The sequence below is a fragment of the Onychomys torridus genome, chromosome 1, assembly GCF_903995425.1.
Source record: "Onychomys torridus chromosome 1, mOncTor1.1, whole genome shotgun sequence".
NCBI lineage: Eukaryota > Metazoa > Chordata > Mammalia > Rodentia > Cricetidae > Onychomys > Onychomys torridus.
This window is the reverse complement of record NC_050443.1, coordinates 80,750,921-80,767,062: the sequence shown is the minus strand read 5'-3', so window position 1 is coordinate 80,767,062 and position 16,142 is coordinate 80,750,921. Positions and strand designations below refer to the sequence as shown.

At 48.5% G+C, this 16,142-nt stretch overlaps 1 protein-coding gene across 4 annotated transcripts in view; it reads right to left on the bottom strand.

Annotated features, from left to right (window-relative positions):
* Positions 1-14,709: 14,709 nt before the first annotated feature.
* Positions 14,710-16,142, bottom strand: part of Pde2a (phosphodiesterase 2A) — a 65,118-nt gene continuing 63,685 nt past the window's right edge. For all 4 annotated transcript variants that reach the window (XM_036188154.1, XM_036188162.1, XM_036188137.1 and 1 more), the window contains one exon: positions 14,710-16,044. In XM_036188154.1, the coding sequence (XP_036044047.1) occupies positions 15,834-16,044 (211 nt within the window). In that variant the 3' untranslated portion in view covers positions 14,710-15,833. The remainder of the gene's footprint in view (positions 16,045-16,142) is intronic.

Below are 16,142 nucleotides of genomic sequence, written 5' to 3'. Positions count from 1 at the left end.
CCACCACAGCCGTTATGGCAATCAAACTCATGTCCTGTGCTTACAAAGCAAACACTTTTCCAGTGGAGCCATGCCCCAGCCCCCAGATGATTATTATTACCCCCCCCATTTATAAAGGAGGAAATCAAGACCCAAACTGAGCAAGGAAATGGCAGAGCCGGGATCTGAACCAGGTCTTCCAGATGCTGGAGCCCGCACAGCATTCTGCTCAAGAGCTTCCCAGACACCAGAAGAACTCATGGGAAACTCGTCTAGCAACTTAAAAGAGTGTCGTGAAAAACTTTGGAAAGGATAAGAAAGGACACTAAATCAGGAGCCTGGTTTGTTCTACATTTATTTATTTACTTAGAGGGGCAGGGGTGTGGGGAGAGGGTGAATGTGCTATAGCATGCATGCAGAGGTCAGAGGGCAGCTTGAAGGAGTCAGTAGTCTCTTTCCATTGTGTGGGTTCTGGGGATCAAACTCAAATCATCAGGCTTGGCAGCAGGCACCTCTAACCACTTAGCCATCTTGCCATCCTGGGCGCCTGTTTTCTCTGGAACTAGTAGAAGTCAGGGGGAGATAAAATATCACAGGTCACCTGAATAGATGAAAATGGATGCTTAGGGGCAGGTTTTGTTCGGGGGGAAGTTTCCATTGGTGATATTTTCAAATAGATTTGATGGCAATATAATATTAATCTGGTTAGCTTCCTATCTCACGTCTATATGCCCTACTTTTGGCAAAAATTATTTGGTACCCTGGAGCCTGTGCTGTCCTGGAAGCTAGTTTGTTTTGATTGACGCTCTAGCTGGTCACACAGGCCTGATTCTACCATGAACATGATTTCTTCTGCAGGGCAGCTGACTGTTCATCACGCAGACACGGGTTTGCCCAGCAGACTATTATCTTGTGCTGAATAAAGTCACTCTAATAGGGCCACAATCGCCACCAAGATATTCCCAAAGATATGTGGGGCCAGCCCTGCTTCCTCAGGAGATACAATCGCTCAGATTGGATTTTTAAATAATAGTGACTATGTTTCATTTCAACATTCAGTGACTTCTTTGCTGAGTGCATGCTGTCTGATGCTCTGTGTGGGCGATAAGGATGGAGAAAGAAACTATCTTAGTCTCCCCCGCCAAGCAGCTCAGATTGGATGGGAGGAACAGTTGATTACAGCCAATGGGATCCATGCTTCCAGGGAACAACATCAGCCAGCACTTTCACTGTGCACACCGTACAAGATTAAGCAGGAGGGAAGCAGGCTCAGTGCTTCTGCACACCCAAACGCAGCAGGGCCAGGACAGCATGCCAGGCAAAATGCCCCACCTCACCTCTGGAACTCTAGTGGAGGTAACATCACTATCCTGTCACTTGTAACGACACCTATGGGAGGTGCCAGATATTAGAAACTCCTCCATGAGTGTGCTCAGATTTCATCATAGCTGCTTTCTCAATGATCCTATCTACCCAATTCAGTGCTCGGTGCCTGTGGTATGCTATCAATAAGGGGCACCTTCTTGGGAGAACTTAGGTCACATAGGAAACTCAAGATACAGGGCAGTTTGGAAAATGTCATTTCAATCTTGAAACCCCAAGTTGGGGACTGAGATTGACAACTTAGGAGACAAAGCCTGGACAGGTGGTGGTGGTGGCAGCTGCACACATCTTTAGCCCTGGCACTTGGGAGGCAGAGACAGGAGGATCTCTGAGTTCGAGGCCAGCCTGTCTACAGAGCAAGATCCAGGACAGCCAAGAGCTACACAAATAAAGCCTGTCTCAACACTCCCGGCTCCCCAGAAAGGGAGACAAAGCCTGGCATCTCTGAAACAGGAAGGAGAATCATGGGCCACCACCTACTCTGCCTTTGGATCCTTGTTTGCACTTCAAAGTCCCTGCCCCTTTCTGGGCCTCAGTTTCCTCATCTGACCCTGTGGTGTTCTGAGGAAGGTTCCTGCTGGCTCAGCTTCTAGCCTTCCATTTTCCTTGTGACAAAAGGGACATCTTTTGGAAAGCCTCCCATTAAAGAGAGAACTTTTCCCTACAATGTCAAGAGGAGCAGAGCAAGGCTTTAGAGCTCTGTCTTCTTCCTGTTACCACCAGGCTGCAGCCATCACAGGGACCTCTCCATCAACATGTCCTCCCAGGCCGAGAGTGCCCTCTCTACCTGTTACTCAGTGGGATCTGGGCACAACTTTGGAATGAGAATCCAGACCCTATCAGTCCCTGATGGGGAGGCCTTAGGTATCACATGACCAACCTGCATATCTGCTTCCTCACCTGTTTAAGGGACTTACTGATAATAAATGAGACAAATGCAGGAAAGTGTTCAGCATAGCTTTAGATGCAGGTTTCTCAGTGAGAGCCCCTCCCTCCTTCCTACCTCAGATCCGAGGCTTCCGCTATGACCCTGGCTCCAAACACTTTTGATGGTGTCTATGGAGGCTGCAGGAGTCCTGGAAGATGGCTCAGGAGGCCTTGGAGCACTTACACTAGAAACTCACCCTGCTTCTCCCCTGCACCCTCTTTCCCTTCCTACACTGTAACACCTATCCCAACCCAGATTCCAATCCCAGCAACTCAGCCAACACCAGAACTTGAGCTGAATCTAAGACTTTTGGGCAAGTGGACCTCTCAGGAGCTATTTATATGGGATCCTTCTTCCTCAAGGTCCTGCATTTCTATCAGACCCTTGTGCAGGGGTGAGGGACTGCTGCAGGGACCCCAGGCAGTCAGTATTCCCAGGGGTGGACATTCTTCATGTTGAGCTTGGGAGAATGTGGACCTCTACCCAATAGGACCAGAGTACCCCTAACCATCTGGGCTAGAGTTAGTCAGCAGGTTGGGATGCTGCATTATTCTTTCTGCAAACCTGCCCTGGAGTTCTGTCCAAGCTTCTTCAAGACAGACTAATTTCTCCCATAGAGTTCTGTCCCTGTCAACTTCTGCAAGGAAGCATGTCTCACAAGGGACCAAGCAAGCATCCTTGAGGCTCTTTAGAGCATGGAGCAGATGTGCAACCATTTCAACTAAGCCTGTCTGTCAGGTGATCACTCTCTAAGGACTAGGCAAGTGGGCCAACTTCTCCCATTCACTATCCACAAATTTATTCATCTATTCATTCATGTGGACTCACCCAAGCCACCCACTCATTAACTTCTTTATTCATTCACTCAGTCATTCTGGTGCTCATTCACTCAGTGGCCCACTGATTCATTCACCCATGAACTTACTACTGCAATAGTTTTGCTGATTGCTCCTTCAAGTGTTATTCATCTGCCCACCCCTCCACTTCCTTCCCTCATGTGGTAAGCATATATGGAGGCTCTCTGCAGGCCAGGAATCAGGGACTCTTGCTCTCCAAAACAGCAAAGTCCTCAGACAAGAGCAATTAAGGGGCTCAGGGAGGGCTGGCCGCATAGGTGCCTATTTTTTGATCCTTTGGACCTCAGGTGCAGACAATGGAGCTAATCACATGCCTCAGTTCACAACATCAACACATCACTGATCATCAAAAAGCCCTGGCCTTTTCTTTTTTAAACATTCATTGATTTATTTGGGAAGGAGGCTTGCATGTGCTGCAACACACGGATGGAGGGCAGAGGACAGCTTTCAAAGTCAGTTCTCTCCTTCCACCCAGTGGGACCTGGGAACCAAACTCAGGTCACAATCCTTGGCAGCAAGTGTCTTTACCTGGCCAGCTGTTTTGTCACCCCCAAAGCCTGCTCTTATTTTAGGCATTTGCTTTATCCACATTCTTCCTTACCATTGTCCTCTCTCCTTCAAGAGCAATCATGGGCCTAATGTCTAGCTTTTTGTTCATAAGAATTATTAAGAGGTGAATTCTTCAAATGTGAGTGCTTGGATTCAAATTTATGTAAATTGATCCATATGATAGATCTTAAGCTCTCTCTTTTTTAACTCACGTATGTTTTTAGGATTCATGGTGCTGTGTGTACATCTATATGTTATCCTTACCAGCCAAACAGCGTTCAATGATGACTATACACCTGCCTTCCTGTCAGAGCACTCCACACTCAGTCAACACTGACATCCTTCTTCTAACAGCTCAGGATTATATACACACCCAGAAGTGGCCCCGTGTGCCCCATCTAAAAAACAGCTGCCAGGGTAGTGTCTAGAAAAACATCAGCCCACACTTCTGTGGACAGTTTCGAAGTTCCACCCTCCCACTTCTCACCTGCAGGTGACATCATCACCTGGCTGTCTGGTTTCTTACAGTCTACTAGGTACAAAATGGCTTGTTTCTGCCCTTTCTGTTTCTCTGGTAACCAAGGAGCTTGAGCGGACTTTCAAATACTTTGAGTTACTTTTTCCATAAATATCTTGTTCTGGTGATTTCTGCTTTTTGGGTTTTTTTTTCTATCAAGGTTGCTGTTTTCTTGAAAGAATTTCTTGTGTATCCCAGATATTAGCATCTTGTCAGTTTTACACATTGCAAATAATGTCTCCCATTCCATCAGCTCTCTATTAACTTCATCTGGGATACATGTCACCAACCAGAAATCCACAGCTCTTATGTAATTGAATTTACCAATGCTTTTGCTTATGACTTGTCCTCCACGCACACAAAACTATTCCAAAATTTCTTCTATTTGTTTTTGTTTTGCTTCTTTTCACACACTCCTGGCTAGGCAGGAGCTCACTATATAGCCAAGATTGGCCCTGAGTATCTAATCTTCCTGCTTCCTTTTCCTGGGTGCTGGGATCACAGACATCCACCCCCAAGCCTGGCTACTCCTCTCCTATTACATTGAATTTCATCTTCCACATCCAGTCTAACTCAGTCAGCACCCTCTTGTTGAGATCCAGTGTTCTCCTTCTCTGCATCACAGGTGGGTTTCCCCGACAATCCTACTTTCCCCCAGATGTGGCAGCATTGTGGAGTTCCTAATTGCCAGATGCTGTCCTCTGAGCCCCCTATTTCTATCCTATTGGCCCAGTGGTTTTTCTTGCATCCATACCACTTACAATTAATCCCTCTTTACTTTAACCTTTAAAGCTTATTTTTATGTTTATGGACTTTGCTTTTTATTTTTCATCATTTTATAAATATACATTAATCATACATAATGGATTGCATTGTGACATTTTTATACATGTATGTGATGTAATATTCACCACCCATTGCTCTCTCTTGCCCCCTCCCACTCTGGCTGACTCTTTCTCATCCCAGCTAGCACCACTTTCTACTTCTTTTTTTTTTTCAAGTGACCAGTGAGTTTCATTAAGATTGCACAGAGGGGCGTGAAGAGGCTCTGTTGACAGGTACACGGTCACCTTATCAGTGGCTACCCCATCTGGAAAATGCTTCTCCCTCGTTGAGCAACCAGGAACTTCTAAACGCTCAGGGCGGGGTAAGGCTTTGAGAGCTCCTGCCTCTGGGACAGAATGCTAGTGAGTTCAATCTTGTGGAAATCTTGTACAGGTAAAAACAGCTGCTACAAATTCAAGCATGCAATGGACAAGTCATGCCAGAAGTCAGCCTTCCCCGCTATTCCCTCCCTTCCTCTGGCTTGAAAACACTGTCTGCTCCCTGTCCTGTGATGTTCCTTGAGCATCAGAGATGATAATGATATCCCACTTACTGCTGAGCATTCAGCCATCATTTCTTCTCATTGCTCTCCCCAGCTACGAGCGTCTGCAGTTACAGCTGCCCACTGCTAAACCAAGCTTTGTTGACCGAAGCTGAGAGCAGCGCTCGTCTATGGGCACACACAGTTATCTAGGAGGCAATTTGATGGGCACATCATGCCCATCTAATAAACAACCGCAGCAGCTTCCCATCTAGGGCCTATGACCCTGCTAGCCATATTGCTGTTTCTTTTATAGTGCATAAAACCCAGGTCCTCACGCATGGTGGACAAGTACTCTATGGCTGGGCTTCTTCTCCAGCCCAGATATATATCCATCCCAATCTTCTTCCTTAGTATCTCCAGGTGATGTATATATATGTATGTGTATATATATATATATATTTGGAGAGAGAGAGAGAGAGAGAGAGAGAGAGAGAGAGAGAGAGAGAGAGAAAACACTTTGAACTAGATCTTACTATGCTGTCCAGGTTGGCTTTGAACTCATGATCCTCCTGCCTCAGTTCCCTAAGTGCTGAGATTACAAGTGTGCACCACCATGCTGGGCTCTCATACTAACGCTACTGTGAGGGTGTCATCAGTGTTGGCATTTCCAGAAACACTGGTGAGCTCTTTCAGTTCTGACACTCCTCTACTGACCATTTGCTTTTGAGTTAAGTAATAATGTCATCTGCGAAAAGTACGTTTCCCCCATACTCCAGAGGTGCCCGTCTGATGGCCTTTCCTTTGGTTATAGCATTGACCAGGCTTTCTGAGTTAAACAGTATTGCTTATTGCTGTTGTTCTATTTTGCATTTCTATTATGTGATTAAATACCAAATGACCAAAATCAACTTGGAGGAAGAACGGGTTTATTTGGCTTATGGGTTGCAGTCCGTTATCTCGAGAAACTGAGGCTTGAGTGAAAATCCCCCCCAGGCTCCGATGTTTGGATACTTAGCTACTGGTGGTGGAGCTGTTTGTGGAGAATTGGGAGTTGTGCCCTTGTTGGAGGAGGTGTGTGCTGAGGATGGACTTTGGGGTTTCAGAACTCATTCTCTGAAACTGTAAGCCTCCATTAAACACTTTCTTCTCTAAGCTGCCTTGACTGTGGTCTCTTAGCACAGCAACAGAAAAGGAACTAAGAGAGGAGCTGAGGCAGGCACTCACGACAGGAGCTGGAAGCAGAAGCCATGGAGGGATATATAACGGTGCTTATAACGAGAACGCACCGGCACAGAAAATGACTCAAATGTTTGCTGAAGATTTTTGAAATGTTATCTTTTCCAAGTCAATTTCCAATCTAGTCCCGCTTCGTTGAAGTCATTTCAATCACAAATAGGCATCCTCTATATCAAACACTTTTTTCTGTACCCACTGAAGTAATCATGAGTTTTCTCATAAGTCCTATTGATATGGGGAATTATATTCTGGGTTTTCTGGGGTGAAAACATCCTTTCATCCCTTAGGGAAAATGTTTCCCTCTGATTATGGTGCACTTTAAAATATTCCGTTGCATCTACATTTTCCACAGAAGTTTGGCAGTTCATAGGCAGCACTGAGGTGACGCTGTTCATACTCTGTTTTCTGTTTTATATCTGTTATCATCTCTTGAGTTAGGACTATCTCATTTGGAAATGAAAAACAGGCCAGTTTCCTAAATGACCTGTACCTTTTTGGGGGAATGGTTTTTATGAACTAGAAACTAACCATTCTTCTAAACATCTAGAAAGCTAACTGGATAGGAGCATTTTGTTGTTGCTTTTGCCAATTTCACAATGTACAATGTGTTGTGCTCACATTCAGCCTTCTCCTCCACCTCCTTCTCCCGCCAACTCCTCCATCTTCCCAGACAGTTCTCTTCCTAATTCGCTCTCTCTCTCTCTCTCTCTCTCTCTCTCTCTCTCTCTCTCTCTCTCTCTCTGTATGTGTGTATGTGAGGGAGACAGACAGACAGACAGAAACACAGAAAGAGACTCATGGAGTTTAATTAGAGCTATGTGCGTCAGCATGTGCAGGAGGCTATTTACCAGAGTGTGCTAATCCTACTCGTGGCTACGGCACTAAAGAAAATCACACACACACACACACACACACACACACACACACACGGCAACCATCAATTGCCAAAAGCTCCTTGTGGAGAGGTGGAGTCCCATGAACCCCTCTCTCAGAGGATTTCTTGAGAGGACATCACAAATTATAATTTCATCCCTTTAATACATATTTATCAATTTGAATTGTATGTTCTATGAGTTTTATATTCTTCTAGAAATGAATTTTCTCCATCTAGGTTTTGTTTTAAACCACAATCAAGGTGTCTTTATTCCAGAAGGGAATGGATCGTTCAACACATGAAAATTGATAAACACAGCTATGTCCCCATCGCTCACCTTGCTTAGAAGCCAATGCCAAACGGACCAAAGACCTCAACTGAAAACAAGAAGCTATGTGACAGCACACATCTTTAGTCCCAGCATTCAGGAGGAAGAGGCAGATAGATCTCTTGACTTTAAGGCCAGCCTGGTCTACATGGTGTGCTGAGGCTAGTCAGGGATATATAGTGCAGCCTTCCCACCCCCCCAAAACAACAACAACAACAACAACAACAACAACAACAAAACAAAACAAAAAACCATGAAATGCTTAGAAGGAAAATAGTTCAATATATTGACATAAGAGCAAACTTTCTGAATAATATTTCAGTCCTCCAGGAGATAAGACCAACAACAAACAAATGGCACCTCATGAAATAAAAAATATAACAAGGAGTTGGAGAGATGGCTCAGTGGTTAAGAGCACTGGCTGCTCTTCCAGAGGTCCTGAGTTCAATTCCCAGCAACCATAGGTGGCTCACAACCATCTGTAATGAGATCTGGCGCCCTCTTCTGGCCTGCAGGGACACATGCAGGCAGAATATTATATACATAATAAATAAATCTGAAAATTTTTTAAATAAATAAACATATTTAAAAATATAACAAGAGTTCTCTCATCCAGGCTCTAAAATTATTATTGTTTATTGCCATCTTTATTGTGATTTTTTATTATTTTGTATCTGTAATATTTTCTGGGCTTGTCATCTACTTCACATATTTTCATCTTCTAAGATTTAATTTTTTTATTTTATATGTATGGGTATTTTGCCTGCATGTGTCTATGCACCACATGCATGCAGTACCAGGAAGGGCCAGAAGAGGGCGTCATATCCCCCTGGAACTAGAGTTGCAACTTGAGTTATGAGCCAGGGCAGGGATACTGAGAGCCAAACTTGAGTCCTCTGGAGGAGCAACTAGTGAGCCATCTCTCCAGTCCCTTTCTTTTGAATTATCGTTCTTTCCAGAGATCATTCTTTCCAGAGATCAGTCTTACTAATCTGTTCAAAGAGCCAGGCTGGTGGCTTTGACAACTTGTGTTACTGTTGGTGTTTTCTGCCCAGTATTTCCCTTCTTTGGTCAACCTCTGGGGGTAAATGACTTATTTCACTCATTTTTGAATTATTTTCTTTCTTAATAAATAACCTTAGAGATGTAAATAAAAAGGTAAGAATCTTTATTCTTTTTTAACTGACAGGAAACTGAATAACGTGACATTTAGCTCCCAAATCTACAGAAATGTATTTTTTCATTATCAATACCTATTAATGTTTGCATTTATGATTTTGTGGTCAGACAACATTGTAGCTTGTGGATCATTTGTAGGCCTCTGTGTGGCTCCCCAGATGGTCTTTCTCAAATATTCTGCGTGTGCAGGAAGATGTTGTGTTTCCTGGTGAGTGTTAAAGATGTGTGCAGCATCTCTTTGTGCCATTTTGCATTTCAACCAGCAGTGAATGATGTTGAGAATTCTGATAAGCTGCTTCAGTCTTGCTTCTGGAATGTCTTTGTATTGGTGATCTTAAGTTCCTGAACTAAAGTTCCTGAACTGGTTGTCCTGTTTTCCTCTCTATCTCCCCTGATGGATAATGCTCTGGCCCCTTTAATCTTATGTCTTGTTTTGTTTTGTTTAATAAAGTACGTTGGCATCAACTCTTTCTTACTCATATTTCTGTTTTAGACACACTCTTGCTAAGCCATCCAAATTGGTCTGGAACTTATTTTGAATCCTAGGTTTGCCTTGAACTCACAATCCTCCTGCCTGGGCCCAAGTTCTGGGATTTCAGGCATGAGTCACAAATCCTGGTTCCACTACTGACTTTCTGCAGACATTTCCTCCCCCTGGAGAACTTGTTATCTGGATGCGGGAACCTCCATCTTTTCTACAACTCCTACATTCACTGTCACGCTAGCTCCAGATCCCTTTCCCATTCACTGCCTTTGTCAAGAGCTGGTCTAGCCCATGTCAAATTTCTCTGCTCTTTCCAGCTGCCGCCGCCGCCATGGCCGTCACTTACCTCCTTCTCTGCTCCAACCATTTTCTCTTCATGCCTGTTACTTCTACTTGGTTCTTTTATAAAGATTTCTTGCTCTAACTTCATGCTGCTATTATCCGCCCAGATCTCCTTAAGTAAATTTAAGGCGTTTATTTTAGAGCGGGGCCCATCTGTTCCAGCAATTCTGCCTCAGACTGCTCTGTGTTGTCTGGTTTCCATCTTTCTTCTAACCAACCAGTATATTCTTTTGACCTGAGAGCCAGTTGCCTTGGGGACACCCTTGATGGTGGGGAGCCCCAGGGGATGAGCTACAGGTAGGTCCTGTGTGTGCTGGGGTCTTGACTTTAAGCAAGTGGTGGAGGTGAACTCCCCATACCCCACAGCCACAGTAGGATGCTGTGGCTCTTGAATGGAGCCCTCTGAGCAGCAGCACTGAGGAGGCCTCTCCCCAGATGTGCACAGCTGTCATGGCGGACAGTGATTGTGCAAGGCAGCCTGGAGGCTGAGAGTGCTTTCCTCCATCCTGGCTTTTCACTTCATTCTCTCCTCATGCCCAGTGCACCCTGGGCTACGGTCCTCTGCTCCTAGGATCCCTACTTCCTACTTGTTTCTGTGGCTTCTTCATAAATGACTTGCGGATTGAGAAGGGCAGCCATGTTGGCAGGAAGCCATCACTCAGTCAGTTGTCATACCTGACCCACCAATCTCCAACAATGATGATGCCCTCTGCTTTCTACAGGGACTCATCCCGATGTGTCTCTCCCACCAGAACCACCTGGCTGTGCTGTGTACACTGAGGTCTCACTCACACGCAGCTCCCCATGTGGCGTGGGACAGCCTCCCCCCAGCTCCCTCCCATCCTGATACTCCAGCAAGGCTCCTCCTTTCTGATTCTGGACAAGGAAACTGTCAGCAGCGAGGAATCCAATGCCTGTCCTGCCCGGAGAGGAGGACAGCTCTGGGAGGCTTGTGAACTCAGGGAGCCCAGGTGCCTCTATGTGGTGGCAGCTCTTGGCTTTGTGCTTCTGGAGGGAATCCACAGGTGTGAACTTCTGTTAGGCAAGGCCTCCCATTAATATCCCCTCATCAGCCCCACACCCATGCTACCTCCCCATCTTCCTAACCCTGTCCCCCACTTGCTGCCCAGAGCCTGGCCTCCGGGACAATGGCTGCCCTTATCTCCCTGGGGACCCAGTTCCTTCACACCTTCACATCCCTGGATCTGGCACACACGCGCGCTCGCGCACACACACACACACATACACACACATACATACACACACACACACACACACACACACACACACACACACACACACACACACACACACACACACACACCAGGACAGTGCAACATGGCTATGAAACAGCCTCTTCTCGCCCTCTCTCAGCGACCCTCATCCTGTCTGACCACTTCCTACCTTAGTCCACCCATCCAGGGCCCCACACTCTCCCCAGTCCCCTTCTTAAAGAGCCCCAGTGCTGAGAGGGTCAGCGGGGATGAGGGGGGGATGAGGGGCCGAGGCTTTGAACAAGCCCACCTAACTCTCCACCTCCCAGCCTGCACTTCCAGCCTGTCTGCAGCCCCCTCCCCTATCTGCCTGTCCTCCCACCTAACCGCAAGGCCCCCTTGAGCCCAGGCCTATCCCACCTCAGAAGCATGGGGGAGGGCATCCTGCTCTCTCCTGCAGACTCCAGTGCTCTCTTGCCACCAGTTCAGATGTAGGCTGGGGTGGGGGTGGGGTCAGCTCACCCCACATTGACCACAAAGCTTGTCCTGCCCTCCTCAAGGGCCCCAGAGAGACCCCTCAGCAGGCAGACCCCTCCCTGCCCCACCCTCAGGGACACGGCATAGCACTCAGGCAGAACTCAGGACCTCCTTCTTATTCAGAGAACAGCCTAAGGGGCTGCTGTGTTTGGAGGGAGTGCCAGCTGTGAAGGGTCTGCATGTGGTGATAGGCGTGTAGAATAGAACGGACAGATGAGACGTGTGTGTGTGTGTGTGTGTGTGTGTGTGTGTGTGTGTGTGTGTGTGTGTGTGTGTTGCTGTGGGAATGCTGTTGTGTGACTGAGTGTGAGGGGGCTTATATAGGTGAACAGGAGAGGCATTACCCTGGAGCACACCTGAAGATGTGGAACCCTCTGGGGAAGAGGGTTGCAGTGGGGATGCCACCTGGTGGCCATATCAGCATTACAAGCCACCTTATCCCCCAAACCAGCAGTTCTCAACCTGTGGGTCATGACCCCCCCTCAGAGGGGTCAAACAACCCTTTCACAGGGGTTGCCCGAGACTATTGAAAAATGCAGATATTTATATTACTATTCGTAACAATAGCAAAATTACAGTTACAAAGTAGCAAAGAAAATAAAATTTTAAGGTTGGGGGATCACCGCAACCTGAGGAACCATATTAACGGGTTGCAGCATTAGAAAGGTTGGGGACCCCTGTTATAAACATAGGATGCATGCACATGCATCCCTCCTATCCCAGCTCCTTCTCTGGGGCCCGGCCCACTTGCTTGTCACCCACATGCCCCATGGCAGAACTGCCCGGACTGCCTGGACCACAGGTGGAGCTCCTGTCCTCCAGGATAGCCTTCTCTTCTACAGGAAGAGGCCTTGGAGAGGAGGAGCCAAACATGCTGGACTGCCTCACAACCTAGCCTTGGCAAAGTACCTCTCCAAACCTCGGATTGCTCAGCTACATAATGGGCAGTGGCACCTATGCCCCAGAATCTTGCGATGTTCAAATAAAATGCCCACTGGGGCCTTTGAGGGCAGGGTAGTTACAAGAGCCGGGCGGGGCTGGCTGTGAGTCCTGTGACTTTATGAGGGCTGGCTGTCGGCTCTACGCAGATGGCCCTCACCCCACCTAGCCTTGTCCCTGGCCCTGGTCTCCATCCCTGACATCCCAGGGAGCTGCCCTGACCGACCACCCTGCCAGAAAGTTCAGTCATGTCTGAGCACCTCCAGTCACACTAGGGGTAGGGTGGGGATGAGCAGACATCTACACTATTGTGGGACACAGGGACCCCAGCTCCCACTGCATTTTCCATCTCTCTCTCTCTCTCTCTGCAACCACAGTCCCCTGTTCACCAAGCCCTGCAACATCAGCATCTCTTAGGCCCACTCCTCATCCAGCAGGGGCCACGCTTCACCCCAAGAGGCAGGCACCACCGCTTGGCATGGGCCCTTCCTGGGTTAGCCTTATCCCTCTTGTCTCTGCATTCTTCAGCAAGTCGCCTGCCCTTCACCTGTGCCTCCACAAGGGCAGTTTCTTCAGCCACAGGGCTTTCCCCTTCTGCCTGCAGGAAAACAGCACCTCTTCATCCTCCAGCTTAGCTGTGGTTCTCAAGCTTGGGCTCCCAGCTGGCACACCAGGCCTAGTACCCAGGCACTTGGGACTGAGATGGATTGTGAGACCCTTGGGGCCACAAACAAAGAGCAGGTTAGCATGGCCCCCAGCACAGAGTTCTACATGCACAGAAAAGGATTTGCAGGTTAGTCACCGAATCTGATGGCGAGGAGGGATATCATAGCCTGGGCCTGCAGGAAGGCAGAGGCTCAGAACTGATACCAGATGCAGGAGGAGGGGAGCAGCAAAGCCCCCTGGGTTTGCACTCAGGTTTTTTTCCCCCTTTGTCAAAAGGCTTACAGAGGGGTGCTGGTGTGTGTTCAGCACGGAGGGTCGTGTGCAGAACAGTTGCATCTACCTGCACCAACCTTAGTGTTAGCCTAGCACCATTAAGCTAGCCATCTCCTTCCAATCTTGAGCCAGGCACTGACCCCCAGCCTAGCCTAGGAGCCCATTGCTCTGAGAAGATAGAGCCTAGGGGAGCTCCAAACAGGACTGGGCAGAGGTCACATGAAACTTACATCTGGAGGCCAGGCACCAGCCTGGACATCCTGAGACTACTCAGTCTAGTCAGCTAATTCCAAACCCGCAGGCTGTGAGCAGAGGCAGCAGATGGGCTCTGAGTTCCCAAAGGTGAGGCTGCCATCCCAGGACATCGCTGTGGTCACAGGTTGGCCCTATGGGTCTCCTCCAGGCCCATCCACCCTTATGAAAGGAGAATAATGTCCAGGCTCCTCACAGATCATCGTTGATTGGTCAGGATGTGGTGAGCAGAAGGTGAACGGGAGGGACTAGGCAAATTGAGGAGAGAAGCCCCCTCAGTTCCCAGCACAGAGTTCTCCTCTGCTTGTGCAGCAGCAGATGCCTGTATGGCTGTGCAAACAGGGGCTGACACAAACCAGGGTCAAATCCAGCATGGAGACTCACACTCAGAGAGACCTCTTCCACAAAACTAGGAGAAACTGGGACGTGGGACTGATGGTTACCCAGACAGTCCTGCAGGTAAAGAGAGGCTGAGGTCCGGGCGCTGGCTGTATGGGCATGCTGACCAGGGCAGGCCAGCACGCGCGAGTGTAGAGGGAGCCACAGGTCACCTCCTCCAAGTAGCTTCCCTGGTTGCTTCCGACTCTGAGGTCTGCCTCTCCAGTCCACAATCTACTGACTGATGCACTCCCTCACTATTTCGTACCTGAGCCTCCGGTGTGCCAACCACCCCTAGCCCTCATATCTGGCCCAGGAATTATCTCAACAGGTCTGTGACACATCCTGGCCCCAGAACAGTTGTGCCCCAGAAGAGCGATTAGAAACTAGGGTAGAGATTTCCGTAGCCAGGATTTCTAGGGTGCTGGCCTCTGCCAGCTCTTCCCCTCCACCTGACGAACAGACAGAGTCCACAGACAGCCTCCTGGGGGAGGGTTGGTAGAAAGAAATAGATTTATTCTCATGTACAAAGCACTCAGCCCACGGGACCACATACAACAGGTGCACAGAGTCCTAGAAAAAACACATCTCTCTAAAGGCAACTCAGAGTAGGTAAGGCAGGCGGCCCCTCCCCCACCCACAATACACACTGAACGCAACAGAAGAGAAGCCAGTGGCCACTCACCCAAGAGCCCCTGGGGCACATGTGGATATGGCCTTAAAGAGGAGAGAAGCCCTGCGGGGTGAGGCCAGGCCCCTCCCTGATGGCAGGAATTCTGGAGAGGGGGCTCAAGCCAAGGAGATACACTCAGAGGAAAAGAAAGGTGAGGCTCTCTGTGCCTTGGGGTGGCAGAGCATGCCACAGCCACTCACAGACTCCACGGAACTATGGAGACTTTGATCTAAACAGGGAATAGGCTGTCTAATGATCCTGTCTTGCCTAGCTAGGGAAAGGAACTTGCTTCAGGCCACACCACCTGAAGGGGCACATAAGGGGCTGTCTCCCAGCTTGAGGATCCTCCGGGCCCATCATTTCTGTCCTTTCTGCTGGAGCCCTTTCTTCCCAATTACCCAGCTGTCAGCTTCCTCCAAGGGTCCCAATCCCACCAGGAGCACAGAGGTGTCCTCAGGACACTTCATCCTATGGCTATTTCTAGCTGGTGACTGTTTTATACCCTCTGCTCACTCAGCCATCTCTTCTGTGAGGATCTTGGAGTCCCCAGGGGCTGGGGATCCTCCAGGAAAACAAGGCTATTGACCTAGTGGAGCTATAAAAGGGTAACAGAAGAAACCGTGACAGCGCTCGGAGATGGAGCAGCTTGGGCAGGACTGGGCATGGTGTGGTCAGAGGTGCAGAATGGAACCCACTGCCACAGGTCACCACTGAGCTCTTGAAGAACAAATGGGCAAGTCTGTGTGAGACTAGGGATCTTGCTTCCCTTCTACAGATGAGAAAGCTGAGGCCCGGCCCGGGAAGGGTAGCATGTGCTGGGTCACAGGGGACATCCTGGCCTAGGACCCAGGACCCATGGCTCTGGTTCCCAATGCATCAGACAGACTGGTCGAGAGCTATGGAAGGAGAACCGGGCAGGGAGGGTCCCCAGAGGGATCACTCAGCCTCAAGGCTGCAGCAGCCATTGACAGGAGCCCTAGGGCCATCCAAATCGGGCACCTCATATTCCTCGTCCAGGAAATCCAGAGAGTTGTTACTCGGGAGGCCTCGGATGGTGAACTTGTGGGACACCTTGGTCCAGTGCTCACGGTTGGAGGCCACACGTTCATACAGCTCTGCTGCCTTGGGGAACAGGTCTTGTAACAGCCTAGGGGTGCAGGGGATGGGGTTAGAGGTCAGAAAACAGAGCAGACAGCAAGACCGTTGAGGACCACACCACAGATAGTACATCCATTAAGGCTGTGA